The following is an 18,645-nucleotide window of genomic DNA, read 5'->3' on the forward strand; positions in this document are numbered from 1 at the left end:
AACTGACAAATCAATCCTTTGTTGTATCTGACTTGTCATTTTGCTGTGTGTCTGGTTCAACTGCTTTTGACTTTGAAAGTGCCTCATTCTGCCAATGTGGTGAAACTGATAGTTGTCCCGTATTTCACTTTATCCATAGGGAGGTGTTACTTCAAGAACAATATGGTTGCATTCTATATAGGACTTGAAGTTTTAAATGATAAGCCTTTTAAATGCCGCTAATGAAAGCTCAAGGCTATGCTTTTGAAGCCATTAGTTTGTTGCAATTTGTGGTTACACTTCGATAGTTAAAAAGTTACTTATAGTAGAATGTCTAAAGTGGACTATCAAAATGGTGTTACCCAATTGTTTAAAATTTTCTGGTAAAAATCCTTACCACAGAGGCATTTATATAGCGCTTTCATTTGTGCTACTGTAAAAAAAAAAACATAAGGAAATCATTGTAACTTTATTATGCTGGGCCCTTTTGAACTGTCTGATGCAGGTGTGTCCATTCGGAGGCTGCGTCCTCCAGAGGGCAGAAATCGAGGCCGTTTGTTTCAATGTGGCGTGACTAAGATGTCCCAATTCAAGGCTGCATTCGAAGGCCGATTGTGACAAATGCTACCCCTATTCAAAAACGACTTCAAATGCACCCTTCGTGTCCACGTGAAATTTAAGGATTCACGCACCCTTTCAGTTCCTCTTTATTTTTGTTGTATGTGTGGTAGAGCAAATAAAGTTTATCCATGAGGATTTTAAAATGATCAGTAACTCCCAATTTCTTTGTGTCACTCGTCTATGAGCCTTATAATGCCCACCAGGGAACAGGGCCTGCAGTCAAGATTCTTCCCCCACTTTAACATCCAAACATCAGTTCCATCAGTTATGACAATCAGCTGTTTGGAGAGGAATTCCTTTGTAAAGAAACCATTCCCTCTGTACTTGTAGTCTTGTGGTGAAAATCTAGTTTTTAATGTGCTTTAAGACAAACCATGTGCCAATTCACAAGTCAACACCATTGATGAGTATTTTCTCCTAACTACAGTGAACCAAATACAGTCTAAAAAACATGATTTGAAATCGCTGGTGTTTCTGACATGTCAAACTAACATGTAACCAATCAGTTCAGATCTGCTCTGAGAGAGCATAGCAAAATGCTAATGAGCATTTTTATCATTTTATTTGAGAAAAACCATTGTCAAATACACTCTGAAACAGGTCTAAACTACAACTCATCAAAATACAAGTTCTGTCACAGCTATTCTGGTTATTCTTGGTTTGGTGACAAAGCCGTGACATTTCTGGGGCCTATACCATGAAGCCGGTTTAGGTGGCTAGCCAGGTATGTTTCAGTTTAGTTTGCGTCAACCCTGGGTTTTAGGGACCATGAAAGTGGTTTGGCTTTTAGCAGTGTTCATCGCCATAGTAACTTACGCTCTACGGCTAACCTGGTCCGGGGCAGGTTATGTTTTAGGTAAGAGGTTGCAAACTGAACTTGGACTAATCAGCTGTGAGCAAAGTGACACATGCCTGATGCGATAAAGTCACTCCACCTGTTTCTACTCCAAATTAAAGGTCACTACATAGCAAATGATTTTTAAAGACAAAATCGTCTAGTTTTTATAATAAATTTGTATGATTTAGATATTATTTAGGCCTATGTAATTATTATACCCTTAATCAATCACAGATGTACAATTTTAGTTCAATTATTATTACGCAGTTTAAATGAATAAATATATAAAGGTAATATAAATACACTTTAGCATCAATAGATGAAGCTATAAAATAACTACATGTGTGTTAAATGTTCAATTCTCTCTATACCTTTATCAGCTGTATAAAATAACTTCACAGCTTTTACTTGCACTGATATACAGTAGCGAGACTTTTTCTTTTAGTTGTCCTCTTTCATAGACAGCCGTTTTCTTCTTGCTGTGTAAATTTGTTTAAATTCTTACTATTTTAATACATTTATTTAATAAGTGAATTGCGGTGCTTCTCTCGCGAGAAATTAATCTCTGTTTCACTCTTTCTCAACATGTGATTGGCCGTCAGGATCAAAGCCTGAGTTGACAGAGAAAGTTGATGATCAGCATAATGGTACCAACAAAGCCTGGTTGGATTGGTTTGGTTTTGTCAACTCTAAACTAATCCTGTAACCCTGAGTTTGTTCAACTACCATCGTGGTACAGGCCCCTGGGGCCTGAGTTGACAAAACCGAACCGATGCAATCAGGCTTTATTGGTACCATGACGCAGCTCATCAACTTTCTCTGTCAACTCAGGCTTTGAACTTAACTTATGATTAATCCACGAGCGCGTGCACATAAAAGAGTGACGTCGGCACTGAACAACCAATCGCGTTCAAAATGGATAGAGCGAGAGCTATATATTTTTCCGCGCAGGAGCAAGAGATAATTATTCAAAAATATGAAGAATATAAAAGTGTTTTTCAAGCACGCAGTAACACTGTATCTGCTGCCAAAGCAAGAGAAGATTCTTGGAGGAAGATTGCTGATTGCGTTAATGCGTAAGTTAAACAATTAATGTAAAATGATGTAATCATATTAAAAATGTATTAAATGCTAAAATAAACATGTGTGTATTCGTGTTGATATACATGCATGCATGCATACTGTACAATCGTGTGTGTAGATGTATGTAAAATGTGAATGTATAGGCTATTCCTAAGAAAGATTGATATTCATATATTTTTAGATGCAACCCCAACTCCAAACGTTCTTGGCAGCAGATCAAGACAAAATATAAAAATATAATTCAAAGTGGTGAGTATTTACCACAACCTTTTATTATTTTTGTGAACATTTATTCATAAAAACTTGTTTGCAGCAAACAGAAAAAAATGTGAAATCAGGAAAACTGGGGGAGGGCCACCTCCTCAAAATTACACTGTGGCCGAGGAGTTGGCGCTGAGTAATAATAAGGGACAGCCGATTATGGATGGCATTGCAAGTGCTGTACAGTCTGACCCTGGTGCTGGCTCCTCGAAGCAAGTGACACTGGGTATGTGTGTGCAATGCATTACTAATGTTTTAAAAAGGGTTAAATTTGGCTGACTCTGTTCTGCAGTAGGGGGAAATACAGTGTCCCTGTTGAAGCCAGCACACATGCACACAGTCTCCCACACAGAGGTCAGTATATGCAGCAGACAGAACACCATGAACATAGCCTGCTTTATAACAGTTATGCTTTATATTTGCCTTTTATTTATTAGGGTGAACCAAATGATGAAGACACTCTGTCTGTGTGTTCTGAGACAGTTGCTGAGGTGAATGCACTGGGCTTTTTATTACGGCACACATTTGAATGTCATAATTAAGTGACTGGCCCTTACACATCTCTTTTATTGTAGGATTTTTCACAACCTGCCCCAGAAACTGAAGCCTCTACTTCAATGGGCTACAGAAGGAATGTGAACAAGGTAATGCTTTAAACCCTTGACATAAATTACAGTCAGTCCTATGTTTGTAGATAGTCATGCCACTTTTTGTGATTTGATCATCTCGATCATCTCGATCTTGACCCTGGTTTTACTGAGGGCCACATTGAAGCGGTTTTGTGGCCCTGTCTGGGGGTCAGGATAGGGCGTTAGCAAAAAACCTCTGGCATGCATAACCTCTATCTCCTACCAACAGGCCATCAAAAAGCCCTGTCATAGAACAGAAAAGGGGAAAAATGTGTAAGTTTTGCCATTAAAATAAAAAATGTAAAGTGTACTGTACCAAATTTAATTTGCCTTCCTCAAAGCGCTGACACAAAATAGACTCACGGAAAATGCGTGAGTCATGCACTGAGCCAGGCCATTTGGAATCCAAGCTTGTGATCATGCATTCATGATCAAAGGACTTTCTGTTCACATAATCTGCCTCATGTTCTCCTAGAGCTGTGGAGATTGCAACATGTGTGCAGTCTATTGCTCCTATGACTCTAGGGAATCCTATCATAGGAATTAAACATATATATTTAAAACATTTCTTAACAGGTAGCTACTGCAGACTATTGTATAATAGATTTCTAAGTGTGAATTTTTTTTTTTTTTTGAAAAAAAAAAAATTTGTGTGAAAGGCTACATTTGTTCATGTGATGTCACCCTATCAATATATCTTACCGGCAATTTTATAAAAGCCCTCTTTTATGGACATGGTGGATAAATGTCCAGGGAACACAATGAAGCTATTTATGTACCCCTGCAGAGCGAGGACCACCTTGCGAATTGTTCGACAGACCGTGTTTTTCCCTAGATTCTCTGCATCACCGACCGCATACAAGTATGTACCACTTGCAAAAAACCGCAACGCAATACATACCATTTGCGGTACAGTAAGTGCATGGCTTCGACGAGTCACATTTGTTATGTGCGGCTCAAGAAGTTCGCAAAGATAAGACATTCCTTCCGCGGAAAATCTGTATCTTTCATACAAGTAAATATCAGGAAAGTCAAAGGGATTTTGTCTGTCCCTAAAAACTCTTTCTCTACGAAGTGCTCGTCTAACAATTTGCGCGGAGATGTCCACGGGATTTGGGAGAAAAGTTGAAGCCATTGCAACAGAGAACAGACGCTGGGAATCAGTTACCTCACCTATATGTTTCTTTGCTCACAGCTGATTGGTCAAACTTCAGTCTGAGCTCTCGAATCCAGAACTTAACCTGCCCCGGAGCAGGCTAGCCGTGCAGCGTAAGATACCATGGCAACGAACACCGATTAAAGCCGAGCTGCTTTCATAGTACCTAAAACCCAGAGTTGGCGGAAACTAAGCTGAAACATAGCTGGCTAGCCATCTAAACCGGCTTCATGGTACAGGCCCCTGGTCTTGTGTTTGTGTATGGTATTGTTTACTGTGAGTTTATGGCTGTCATGAGTTCTCTGTGTGTCATATGCTCTTGTGGATTGTCTAGCCCCTCCCACCTTGTTACCTCGTTATTGGATTAATGGTTTCACATAGGTTCCCTCGTTACCCTCTTTGTTTGCTTTCCTATTTAGTCTCCCTGTGTTTGCTGTCTTGTGCTCATTCATTGTTAATGCTATGGGTGTTGAGTTGTGTGTAGTTCTGTGCCTGCCATGTCATATTCCTGGATTTATTATTTAGTTCTTGAGTTCTTCACCTCTGCACTTGAGTCCTCAGACTATTCTCCGCAACCGCCCCGTGACAGAATGAACCAGCCAATTTGAGGACTCAGCGGAGAGAGAGACTGGAAGCCATGATGTCTGGTTCCAGCAGTAGGGGGATTCGTATTCCTTCCCCTACTACCCAGGAGGAGAGGAGAGAAGGATTGGGACCTCCTATGACATTATTTGAGCTCTTCACTATAGGTGCTTGTGAGACTGCAGAGAGGAGGGCTGCCAGAGGTCAAGTTGGAGGAATCGGGTGTACTGTTTTCCGAAACCCCGTTCTAACACCACCAGGGAGGCCAGGCCATCTGGTAGAGAAAATTTTGAGGGAACCCGTCTCGCCAGATTCTCTGCAACCCAGGGAGGTCGGAGGAGAGGAGATGGTCGAGAGGACTCTCGACGCCATTCTCCGCTTCAACTTGGGTTGATCCCAGAACCAGTGGTCCTGAGCCCGGTGGTCCCTAGCCCAGTGGTCCAGGAGGACTCAACACCGGTCAAGAAAGAGCGGTCTACGATCTCTGGCCTGTTGCCAGTGGTGACAGACGAGACGGTTGTATCTCCGCGCGGTCGGAGGCGGAGGAGGAAGAGAGCTGCCCGGTCATCGGGTCATGTGGTTTCTGAGATCTCGTATCCTGTGGTGTCTGAGCTCCCGGCTATGGCCAGGGAGAGAGTTAATGTCACTTCGGCGTAATTAGAGACTGTTCACGTCCCGTCTGCCGGGCCGGAGATCGTTCCAGAGCCAGTGTTTCTGAAACTGATTCTCGGGGCCTCTGAAACGTTATTGGGCTACTTCGAGCATCTGGCCAGAATCCTGGATGTGCTTTTCAGACCCGTCATGCCCGCCGTTGTTCCTGAGCCGGAGCCAGCGGCGTCTGTCCCTGAGCCGGAGCCAGCGGCGTCTGTCCCTGAGCCGGAGCCAGCGGCGTCTGTCCCTGAGCCGGAGCCAGCGGCGTCCAGACGGCATCTGTTCTCCAGACAAGATGGTCACCGCTGAGCTGTTCCTGTACCTGATCCGGTGTCGGAGCTTGTCAATGAGCCGGTGTCGGTTCCCGAGCCGGAGCCAGCGGCGTCTGTTCTCCAGACAAGATGGCCACCGCTGAGCTGTTCCTGTACCTGATCTGGTGTCGGAGCTTGTCCCTGAGCCGGTGTCGGTTCCTGAACCGGCGTCTCCGCCCTGACCAAGTGTCGAGGTGTCCATGAGCAAGACACCTAACCCTAGCTGCTCCCGACGAGCTGGATGGGGACCTGCATGGCTGACACCGCCGTCGGTTTATGAATGAGTGAGTGAATGGGTGAATGTGAGGCAATGTGTAAAGCGCTTTGGTGACCATTGGGTCTGTGAAAGCGCTATATAAATGCAGTCCATTTACCATAGATTTCTTTCTAGAGCCTGACGCTCAAGCTTCAGATAGCTCTTATGCCCGGCCTACGTCTGAAATTTTCCTGAGTACATCGCTCCCTTAAGGTCTGTTTTGTGTTTTTCATACAGGCTCAATAGCTGGCCTAGGCTATACTAGGGATAGAGGAGGAGTTCTGCTGAAGAATTTCTGCCACTGCCCTTTCACTATGTGAGTTTAGTCTGTTTAGCATCCCTAGATGACAGCCTCCTAATAGGGAATCATTCGGCCAAGGCCCGTCCCCTTCTCTGTATTCGGGGGTGAGAAGAGTAATGCAGGTTGGTGTAGAGGCATGATTGATAAAGACCTAGGGTTAGGCCTCCAATAAGGCCTCCCCAGTACAATGGGTCTTTTTGGGCAGGATTAGGCCGCCTTTCGCTCTGCGAAGAGATTGTTTTTGGTTTGCCCGACCCCGCCATGCAGAGCTAGCATATGGACTTGGGCCTCCAGAGTAGGCTCCACTCAGCTCGCTGAGCTACTGCTCAAGCGATGGGTTGAAGGTGGTTGGCTTGCAAGCAAGCCCCACTCCCCTAGGCTGGGCGCAGAAAAATTTCTGTCACCTCTAAAGCCCTGTTAAATTATCAGGGGCAGGTGGTTGGTACTCCCCTGTTGATACAGGGTAGTTCTGAGTACTCCACTTTCAGCTCTGTATAATTCTACCTCATACCACTATGGCTTGGGCCGAGCGGAAAGTTCTAACCTTCACTTTATTTTGGTTATGAAGTACGCTCCCTTACTCCCCTGAAGTTAGCCAGAGCATTGCCATGAGCTGACGCCCATGCGTATAGATGGTAGGCCCCTCAATCTGGGGCCTCCATTGAGGCAGGGTGGCGTATGTTGTACTCCCCTTGCTCCCCTTGGTCCATGGCAGTCAACTTAACAGGCCGCTCCGAGACTGAGCCCCAGGACTGGGCAGCTGGTCTTAGCAGGCCACCCTGGGACTGACACCCAGAGTCGGGGTTATTAGCAACCAGTTTTTAAGCTTGCTATCAGGTAGTAGGCCTCACCAGGACTATAGTTAGTAGAATGTCTAAAGTGGACTACAAAATGGATAGATGTGAGACGGGTGAAACGTACGTGCTCGGCCAGATTCGGCTCGAAGTCGTTCATATTCGGATGCGGAGCCGCGCGGAAAGTTACAAAAAATGCCGTGCACACTGCCACACGATGACGTCAGCTTGTGAACTATCTGTTTCACCTGTACTCCCTGTTATCTCTGTCGCGGCCAAGGAGGCCGAATATGAACTCTTGAGTTTCCTGTCACAGCCAAGGAAGCTGATGTTGAACTCTCTGAACTCCCTGTTACAACCATTAAAGCTTTCAATAATCTCTCTGTGCTCTATGTTTCAGTTTTGGTCATGGTTCCATGCTCCACTGTGTAGTGATAATACATATGACACTGAAGCTTCAAAGCACGTATTGAGTTCGCAGCGCAATTCATCATGAAGCTCCGTGCCGGAGCGCGTATTGTTTTCAGAGAAACACATGATCAACGAAAAACGAAGCCTCACTTTCTTTCCAATCACGTGAATGTTTCACTTTGCATGTCGGAATGTTTAAACCCGGACCACTACGCTACAGGTTTTTGGAAGTTTAAGTCCATTTACTAACATTTTTTTTTTGTAAATCGGCCGTTCTACAAAAATGGGTGACATTTACTTGTTGTAACTTCAAAATTAAACTTTATTTTTTTATCTTTTTTTAACACTTAATCTAATACTACACATATTTAACTATTCAACTATAGATATGGGTACGCTGGCGCGTTCTGGCTGCCGCTTCGCTCTCTGAACAGACATTGTGATGCGGTGCATTTTATTTATGTATGCTGGGAATTTGCTTCTCTTGGCGCTGGCCTGGTGGCCTTCTTTGAACTTTGTGGACTCACAGATAGGCCTATCTGGAGCTGGTGCTGATGAGGCTTCAATAAATATGGCCTTACAGTACACCTCCTGCCAGCTGTTATCCCTGATACCATCCCAGTTTTGAACTGCCGTCAAAGGATTAGAAGACTGTCTTACTCTGGTGTTGATTTTACTAACTTATCAGCTCTTCTGTCTGAGTGGCATCCCTGTGATACTGTGACGGCAAGCCCTTTAAAAAGCCACATTACTTAATTCTGGGCGACATTGATATACATGTAGATCAGAAAGCCTGTGCCATGGCCCAGGATTTCCTATCACTCTTGGACAGTTTTAATCTTTCTCAGTTTGTAAACGTCCCTACTCATTGTAAAGGTCATACATCAGATTTAGTTATTGCAAATTATTATTTTCTCTCTAATTTCTCTGTTGTGGATGTTGGACTTTCTGACCATCTAGCTATCTTCTTTAACATTGAGATACTTCATTCCAGTAGAGAGACTACACAAACTATTTCATTCCGAAAATGGCAATCAATTGATCACGCTACTTTTGTAAATTCGATTGTCAATTCTTTAGATGTTATGTCCTCTGCTCCTCTTGAGGATAAACTTTTAGTATTTAACAATGTTCTTACAGCCAACTTGGACATCTTTGCACCCTAAAAACACGTAACGTCGCATTTGTTCAGTCAGCCCCCTGGTATAATGATGATTTGCATTTACAGAAGGCTGCATGTCATAAATTGGAGCTTAAATGGCGTTCCTCTGGTTTAAATGTGTTTCACCAAGCTGGAAAAACTGCTTGACATACTACAGAGCAGCTATTGAAACTGCAAGATCTGCATTATTCTCATATATTATTGAAAATAATCAAAACAATTCTAGACAGCTCTTTCATACAATTAACAGTCTACTTAATGCAGATGGTGTCAGTTCTTTGACTTCATTTGATTGGTTGTGTAAATAGTTTCTCAAATCTTTCAGTGAAAAAATTAACAATGTTCGCACAAATATTTGTACTTCTTTTGGGTCTGCTGATCGTACAGCTTTTCTGGCACTCCCTTCTCCAAATTTACTATATTACAATCTGAGATGCTCTGCAAGCATGTTTCTCGTATGAAAACTTCCACTTGCATACTTGATGCTATGCCTTGTAGCCTGTTTAAATCTTGCATTGGTCCTTTAAGTCCCTCAGTTCTTGCTATAATCAATCACTCTTTGTCATCTCAGTGCCAGCAGAACTTAAAACTGCTGCTGTCACTCCCTTTAAAAAAAAGCAAAATTCTGATATGAAAATTCTTTCAAATTATCGTCCAATCTCTAATCTTTCATTCCTGGCTAAAATCTTGGAGGGTGTGGTTGCGGCCCAATTAAACAAATACTTAACTGAAAATAATCGATTTGAGCCTCATCAACCTGGGTTTCGGGAATTACACAGCACTGAGACTCCGTTGGTTAAAGTCACTAATGACTTACTTATAGCCTCCGACTCCAGCTCCATGTACCTTCTCATTCTCTTGGATCTTAGTTCAGCCTTTGATATTATTGAACATGCACTGTTACTTAATCGTCTTGAAAAAGTATTTGGTTTGTCAGAGATAGTTCTTGGCTGGTTCAAGTCCTATTTTACTGACTGCAGTCAATTTGTTTTTATGGGTGGCTATAGGTCCAAAGTTGGTTCTGTTCATACTGGCGTCCCACAAGGGTCAGTATTGGGTCCCTTACTTTTTAGTATGTATATCTATCCACTTGGTCATCTATTAAAATCTCTTGACCTTAACTATCACTTTTATGCTGATGATACGCAGATTCATATCCATTGAAGACCGGGTCAGCAAATGGATGTTGTGCATCTTTCCAACTGTATTGCTGAGATCAAGATTTGGATGTCTAATAATTTTCTGTCTTTAAATGGCTCTAAAACAGAAATTATGCACCTTGGCTCTCCTCATCAACTGCGAAAGGCTGGGTCTCTCACTCTGTGGGTTGATGATGGGGTTGATGATGTTGCCTTGGAGTTTCAAAGCAAATTAAAAAATCTTGTCATTTCACTGTCATTTGAGCCTTTTGTGCAGAATACGGTTAAGACATTCTTTTATCACTTCAGAAATATAGCACGTTTACGTCCTATGTTGTCTTTCTCAGTTGTTGAGAGGTTGATAAACTCTTTTGTCTTTTCACGTATTTCTGTAATGGTCTCCTAGCTGGGGTATCTAAATCATCAATAGACAAACTGCAATATCTGCCAAATTCGGCTGCTAGAGTATTGTCTGGGGTCAGGGATAGGGATAGGGATCATATTACCCCTGTCTTGGAGTCTTTGCACTGGCTCCCTGTCAGGCAACGCAGTGATTTTAAAATCCTTATGCTGGCATATAAGCCTTTGCATAATCTGTCTCCTCAGTACTTGACTTTAACTCTGAGCACATTGAAAAAGAGAATTCTTTATGATATGAGATAAAGAAATTACATTTGTGTAAGACTGCCACTCACCAGTCAGGGTTAGATAACAGCATTTTTCCAAAGGCGTAACACTTTCACAATGATTCATTAAAGGACCTCCTCCAGGACCTCCTCCTCCTCCTCCTTTTGTCTTTGTGTCACGGGTTGTGTGGTTCAAGACAAACACACAATGAAGAAGGAGTTTAACAACGCAGATACCAACTCAAATAAGCAGCCAATACACAATGATGAGACCCGACATTGAAACTCAAACAGAACTGAACTTAAGTAGAGAAAATGAGACACACGCACACGCACACACACACGCACACACACACACACACACACACACACACGTTTATTCCACACATGAACTCTTCAAGCTGATTTATTTCATTTGTCTCCTGGCTGAAGAACTGTGCTAATGATCAAATCCAGGTGATTGGAACAAAATACTGAGGAGGACTTTTAATTTCTGAACCTGGACTTTACACTTCTGCACACACACACCTGACATGATGATGACATCACATGAATGACCATGAACACTAAGGCGGGAACGGTGTAAAACACAAACACCACATTGGTCAAGTCAAGTCATCCTCATTTATATAGCGCTTTTAACAATGTAGATTGTTTCAAAGCAGCTTTACAGAGATAAACATATAATTTAAGGTAACAGAGATTGGTTTTGTTTTATAGTGGTTCTTGAATAATGTTTTTTCCAGCTAAAGTTAGTTTTGATTGATTCACTTCTGTTGAAATGGTCATTTGTTATTAAATTATAAAAAGTAAATAAAGTGTAACTCAATCTAAACCAGGTGTAGGTTGTTGGTTGTTGTGTTTTTCAACAACATTTCATTAGTTGTCGTGTTTTTCAACAGATGATATATTGTGGTTTACCTTTTTTTTCTCAAAATGGATGAGGAAAATATAACACCTTCAAAATCTGTGCAGCTTGTCAAAAAATAAATAAAAAGAAAAAAGAAAGGAAAAACGTTAAACGAAGGAAGGCTGTTGGAGTTTCCAATACTGACAAAAAAAAGAATGTTAGTCTGTTTATCTGAATAAATAAAATTAGACATAAAATCACTATTTCATGGTCAGAAGCTGGCTCATTGACAAATGACAATAACAAAGATGACACTATTAATAAAATAATTTTATAAATACAATTTATTAACATGTAAAATAATTTTACCTCAAACAAATTAGGAAAGGTGGTTGAATCCAAAAAGCTCTAAACTGCAGCTCTAAAAGAATAAGTTAAATATAGGCCTACACAAATAAAATGTTTAGGACATTGCAACTGTGTCTGGAAAAAAAGCATCAGCAGCGATTTGATGTTTTTGATCGATTTGATGTTTTTGAACGATTTACTGTTTTTGATTGATTTGATGTTTTTGAACGATTTGATATTTTTGATTGATTTGATGTTTTTGTTCGATTTGATGTTTCTGATTTATTTGATGTTTTTTTATCGATTTTAATTTTTTGATTAATTTCATGTTTTTTTATCGATTTGATGTTTTTGATTGATTTGATGTTTTTGAACTTTAAAAGATTTGATGTTTCTGAACTGTAAAACTGGCTTAACTGCAAGGTCAAGATTGTTACTGTTTTAAACGGTTCAGTTCACTAAAAAGAACCGGTTCAAAAGAATGATTCTTTCCCGAACTGGACATCACTACAAGTTTCGTTTCTCGAAAAGCCTCGCCCAGAGGAGTTTTATCCCAATCTCACACACACACGAGCTCATTTCGAGAGAAGATGGGTCTCTGTAAGTACCTTATCATATCACTGCAGAATATTAATGTTTGTTTATCAGCATTACATTAATCTAATCCTTATTTTCTCTTCTATATTAGTAACGATGCTAGCAATTGGCGGTGGTGCAGGTAAAATCTAACAAACAAACCAACAACATCTATAATTAAAAAATTATTGAAATAGTCATAAATTTTTAGAGGTATATATAAAACAATCTTACGATGTTCATCATTTGAGAGCGGGGAACAACGTAACGCTTTTTGACTGAGTTTAGACTTTAGTTTGACTTACTGAGTTTGTGTAAACTACTTAGGGTTCAGAGTATTTATTTTTTCCCCACATTAATTTCCCACATGTCTAGTACAATTATGTGGTTTTGTTTCATTAATATAGTGTATATTTTTTTTCTTGATTAACCTCGAAAGAATGGAAGTGACATGTGACAACATCTAGGCCATGACAGATTAAAATGCTATCTGATCTAATCAAAATAATAATCGAGACAAACTCAAATCTTTTCTCAATAAAATACAATTATTAACATTTTCATATAAAATTCATTTTTAACATTTTCATAATTTCTGAACACTGACTCAGTCTTTATATCGCGTTTTTAGGGGCTCATTGTGACGCAGTGACAACATGCCCCCCCTGAGCAACTGGGCTCTAAAACCGGCGAGTCTTCTGCTGTTAGATCAGCACTAAACAACTATCTCAGCTGTTAAATAACAGATTGGAGATTAAAATAATAGCGGATTTGTTTCATTTAAAATTTTAAATAAAAAGACATGAAAAATGAACATAAGAAATTTTATTTTGCTATGGATAGCCTAAATAAATGTTCAGTGATATCTTCCAAAGATTTCTGCATTTTGTTGCAATTTTTTCTCTACATAGTGTTGTTTTGGCAACTAGTAACTGCACTAAGTTTCGTCATGGTGGCATGTGTGGAAGTATTTAAAACAAGTGTGTGACAACTATGGCGACACGAGTAATTGTCCTCTTAATCATCAGGAATGAGCGGTGAGAGGAAGTAAAGTAGACATGTGACCATGTTTATTTTAGTACCACACTACAAAAATAATCGTGTACAACCCAGTATACCCTGAGGAGATTACTTGTGACATTAGAACAAAATATATGGATATGAGAACATGTATACAAATTAACGATCTCTTAAATATTTTCTAATTTTATTAAACATTTTTACTGAAGTTACTTTAAGTTTCGTGAAAATTTGTATTAAACATGGACCTTTATGTTCACTAAAACTGCTTATTATGCTATTGTAGGCTCATTTTGTAAATATATAAGCAACTAATTTAGACGTGCAAACTGTGTGCCGTTGTGATGAGACTTTCGTGCTCGGACAGATCCGCCTCGAAGTCGTTCATCTTTGGACCCGGAGCTGCGCGCTTGCTTTTGCTGCATGCACCTTCTCGCTCGTGCGGATGTGGCCAGTATAAACTTAGCTTTACCGTGCGTTCACACCGCCGCCGGTGAGAGCGGCAAAATTCGCTCTCTCCGCCCTGCTAGCGACGCCGTAGAAAGATTCGTGGATGCTCTGACGTAGATCGAATGCTTGGTATTTTTAAAGCTTTATTTAAAGGGGCCGCAAAGCAAACAAGCATGTCGATCGTTATTTTTGCAGAAAATTGATTGTTGGAAAGAACTTAACAATTATAGTGACATGTTTGCTAACGAAAAAAAACAATTAAAAGCCATTTGTGTGGTGTGGCTTTTGTGTTCATGGTTAAGTGCTATTCTAATTTGCATTCCCACTGAAAAAGTGTAATAGCACGAAAATCTTGCCTATAAATAGTGTTGCGCACCTTCATAATCAAATTCAAATGATCAACCTCGCCTCTATTTTGCTTGGGAAATAATGTGGTTAAGTTTACAGAATGCGTTCTCTGGAATCCTCTCAAACGTAGCACTTCTACATTCCGATTCGTTGCCGCCATATATATAGTAAAGTTGACATAAAGTTGACCTGATTTCAACTCTCCTCGCCGCTCTCACCGTCCAAGACGCGCCACGCCGCCCTCGCCGGAGCTCGCCGCCGGCTCTCATTAAAAATGAATGACTTCCGGCCACTTTGACGCTCTTGCCGGCGCACTGTGTGAACGCACTGTTGCAGTGCGTATCATATGCACGTAAAACTCCTTTTTTGCATATAAATTGCACGATAAATACAAATCGTGCTATAGATACGCATTTTCACAAGATCGTGTTGTAGCGGCTGCTCCGGCGGTTCTGGCGACCGTGGGCTTCACCAGTGCCGGTGTTGGGCCGAATTACGACTCCCTGACAAATTATTATCCCCCTTGTTGAAGTCAGAACCTGATTGCCCAATCCTAACCCCTCTCCAACAACTAATCCTAAATCTACCAATGCTAGGGGGGTAATAAGTGTGCGTGTGTGTGTGTGTGTGTGTGTGTGTGTGTGCGTGTGTGTGTGTGTGTGTGTGTGTGTGTGTTGGAGCCGGTGCAGTGGTGGCTGCTCCGGCAGTTCTGGCGGCCGTGGGCTTCACCAGTGCCGGGATCGCCGTGGGCTCGTACGCCGCCTCGATGATGAGCGCGGCCGCAGTGGCGAACGGAGGAGGAGTCGCTGCCGGGTCGCTGGTTGCAGTCCTTCAAGCCGCTGGTAATGCAAACGTCACGATTGTGGAAGATGACCTATAGTAAAGTCAATAATTCATTTGATAACTTAATTTTCCTAATGAGTTGGTCTCTGAAACGCATGTTGTGTGTGTGTGTGTGTGTGTGCAGGTGCCGCTGGGATCCCGGTTGCGGCTCAGGCGGCTGTGGGCGCGACAGGAGCCGGTGTGGGGGCAGTTCTGGCCATCCTCGTCTAAGCCGAGGCACTGAAACATTCTGTTCAATACACAAATAAAATACTCTTTGTTATCGCACAGTCTGACTCTTGTGCTTTTGTAATAATGACTTTTGTCAGCGTCTCTTTACTTCGCTCTTCTTACATAAAGACAAGTGTGTGTGTGTCCAGTGTGTGTGTGTTCAGAAATAGGAATAAGGGACTAAACAGTACAGAAATACAGCAATTGTAATATTACACCAATTTATTACAAAGGTTTTTTTTTAAATGCAAATATATTTTTTAAAATTTTCACAATATACTAAAATGGCCACAAAAAATATATATACTTTTAAAATATATTTCAAAGTATACTTACGTTTTTAGCCAGTTATTGTATATTTGAAAAAATATATCCAAAAAAATATAATATATATTTTTAAAAGTGTAAAAAAAATATCTTGCCCAGCATATATTTCATTATGAGAAAAAACATTTACATATGCTACATTTAAATAATATTCAGCAATGAACATACTTTACAATGTTCAAAAAACAAACAAATGATGTTTAACAAAATTCGGGAGGAGCACGTTCAAATAATCAATCCAATTAACTTGTCATCAGCAATCATCATGACTATCGCATCAGCATGAGCGGAAGCATAAATATATATATATATATATATATATATATATATATATATATATATATATATATATATATACACTCAGTTGATACACCTACATACCTTGACAGTTTTTCAGCATCCCTCCACCCCGACACGTCACTCTCGGCTGGTTCCTTCCACAGACAGGAATACGGGGGAGTACTCTGGGTTTGGGCCAAATACAGAGCCCGGAGCCCTCTCCTCGGACAGCATGCAAAATATCCATACCCATTGATTCTATCTGACTTATTTGTAAGTGTGAACTCGTGAAACAAATAACATCATCAACAAAGGCACTCTACCAAACTGCACACATGGTTGAACGGTTTGAGGAACATGACACAGAGTTCAGGGTTTGTCTAGGCAGGTGGTTTTAATGTTGTGGCTGTGAATCTGATATATTGACATGATGAGTTCTCTTTTTTGCTTTTCTTTCAGAAAGTACTGCATCCTATCAAATACACACACGCACACACTATCAAATACACACACGCACACGCACACGCACGCACGCACACACACACACACACACACACACACACACACACACACACACACACACACACACACACACACACACACACACACACACACACACACACACACACACACACACACACACACACACACACACACACACACACACACACACACACACACACACACAAACACACACACACACACACACGCACGCACGCACGCACGCGCACGCACGCACGCACACACATGACCCATGACCCACTAGCAGTAAGTCAGTGGCAGTCAGTGTTACTTTTCAGTATCAAATTAGGCCAATCTACATTTTTATGTAACTGATTTAAAAAATTTCCACATTCCAGTGACGTCATCGTCAGAGGTTATTTAAACCCAAGCTCTTGCTTTTGAGGTCATCAGAAATGGCTAACTAACATGCACTGCACAGTGACCAATATCTGCTGTTTTCGCAGACATATAACCTTTCTGGTCTTGTTCGGAGTTGGCCTCCCCTTCAGCTGTCCCGGTGCAGGTCCTACGGCGGTCTGCCTGTCTCCTTTGGCCCCCTGACAAGTTGAAAGATTATGAGCTTCAATATATGGGCTGCCTTCGCCTGTATCCTTACTTTGGCTTAAAGGATTTTTTTTGATGCGTTGCATTGGTGTTCTATGCAGCTTCGTGAGGGCTGCTGTGCTGTTGGCACTGCACAGATGTGCAAGGCCCGGCTCGATCGATCCAATGGCGGCATTCGATCAGCGGTTAAAAAGTCTCTGCATGTTACCGTCTTTCCGCGTGGCAAAGTAATTTGATTAAATGAAATACATTTTCTCATATATATTAACTCGTTATTTCATCTGACTTCATAAATGAAAAAGGTTTTAATGATATCTCTACATCATTAAGTGTGTGTGAATGTTTGACTATTCTTTTTAACTCTTTACTGAAAATAATGTCAAAGTTGATAAAAATAAAATCAAATGTTTACAATTTAATATGTCAGGTAAATGTATCACGCCAGTTGCATAATCAGTTCAAAGATAATAAATACAAACATCAAATGCTCTAGAATAAAGAGAGAAGATGCAATACCTTGACATTATAGAATACATGATGTGAAGTGTTTTGCATCACGGGCTAATCTGGGTTACAGAAAATACCCCAACCACTAGTTTCATTTCATTATATAGACAGACCACATTTCAAATGTAAACATGAGTAACAAGTGGGAATTCACATTAATCACCATCCCAGACTTACTGGGGGCAGAAGTTAATTTACATGGAACCATTTGCTAACAATGGGAATTTGATTTGAATTTGAATATGAATACACCTTCTGAGAGCATGAGATCATTTGCCTGGAAGACACACCCTACTATGTATGATAATTATTTCTAAACCCTTAAATACCTTATTACCTTATTAGTCATACTTAGTCATTCGCTTATTCACACAAGAATGGAGATTGTTCATTTCTTGCAACAGTGTCAGTGTGTGTGTGTGTGTGTGTGTGTGTGTGTGTGTGTGTGTGTGTGTGTGTGTGTGTGTGTGTGTGTGTGTGTGTGTGTGTGTGTGTGTGTGTGTGTGTGTGTGTGTGTGTGTGTGTGTGTGTGTGTGTGTGTGTGTGTGTGTGTGTGTGTGTGTGTGTGTGTGTGTGTGTGTGTGTGTGTGTGTGTGTGTGTGTGTGTGTGTGTGTGTGTGTGTGTGTGTGTGTGTGTGTGTGTGTGTGTGTGTGTGTGTGTGTGTGTGTGTGTGTGTGTGTGTGTGTGTGTGTGTGTGTTTAATGGCTAAGTCACAGTCGATGACAGGGCTAAATTGTAAATTTTGTAAGTGACTTAAGCGCTCACACTTCAGATCTATTCGTTTTTTATGATGTTTCTGTTATTAGTGCTATGTTGAGAAATCATGGATTCATGGACATCTACAAGCCTGGATAGACTTGATCTATTCCATGTGATGGTGATGTGAGGGTGTAGTGATGGAGAAGTGTGTAGAGATGGAGCAGTGTATAGTGATGGAGGTGTGTGTTCAGTGTTCATGTCTAGGAGATGGGTGGAATCTAATCTATGACAATTGTGTTGCAAATTTACTTCCAGTTCT

The 18,645-nt window shown here is 41.1% G+C and overlaps 1 protein-coding gene and 1 long non-coding RNA gene across 2 annotated transcripts; both read left to right on the plus strand.

Annotated features, from left to right (window-relative positions):
- Positions 1 to 3,077: 3,077 nt before the first annotated feature.
- LOC143741574 (uncharacterized) lies at positions 3,078 to 3,429 on the plus strand. Its single transcript, XR_013205142.1, has 3 exons — positions 3,078 to 3,136; positions 3,220 to 3,273; positions 3,358 to 3,429. It is a non-coding gene; the product is annotated as an uncharacterized LOC143741574 (long non-coding RNA).
- Positions 3,430 to 12,483: 9,054 nt separating this feature from the next.
- Positions 12,484 to 15,504, plus strand: LOC143742351 (interferon alpha-inducible protein 27, mitochondrial-like). The gene is made up of 4 exons (XM_077235202.1): positions 12,484 to 12,598; positions 12,687 to 12,716; positions 15,073 to 15,234; positions 15,360 to 15,504. The coding sequence occupies exons 1-4, from the start codon at positions 12,589 to 12,591 to the stop codon at positions 15,443 to 15,445; spliced, it is 288 nt and encodes a 95-aa protein (XP_077091317.1). The 5' UTR covers positions 12,484 to 12,588; the 3' UTR covers positions 15,446 to 15,504.
- Positions 15,505 to 18,645: the final 3,141 nt, after the last annotated feature.

The sequence above is a fragment of the Siphateles boraxobius genome, unplaced genomic scaffold, assembly GCF_051911475.1.
Source record: "Siphateles boraxobius isolate OS27281-9 unplaced genomic scaffold, OSU_SipBor_1 19, whole genome shotgun sequence".
Classification (NCBI taxonomy): domain Eukaryota; kingdom Metazoa; phylum Chordata; class Actinopteri; order Cypriniformes; family Leuciscidae; genus Siphateles; species Siphateles boraxobius.

What these genes read in the sequence shown, in the direction of transcription:
- LOC143742351 (XM_077235202.1), top strand. An exon ending in AGCAATTGGCGGTGGTGCAG is followed by an intron (nt 12,717 to 15,072) that starts GTAAAATCTAAC and finishes TGTGTGTTGGAG; the next exon opens with CCGGTGCAGTGGTGGCTGCT. An exon ending in TGCAGTCCTTCAAGCCGCTG is followed by an intron (nt 15,235 to 15,359) that starts GTAATGCAAACG and finishes GTGTGTGTGCAG; the next exon opens with GTGCCGCTGGGATCCCGGTT.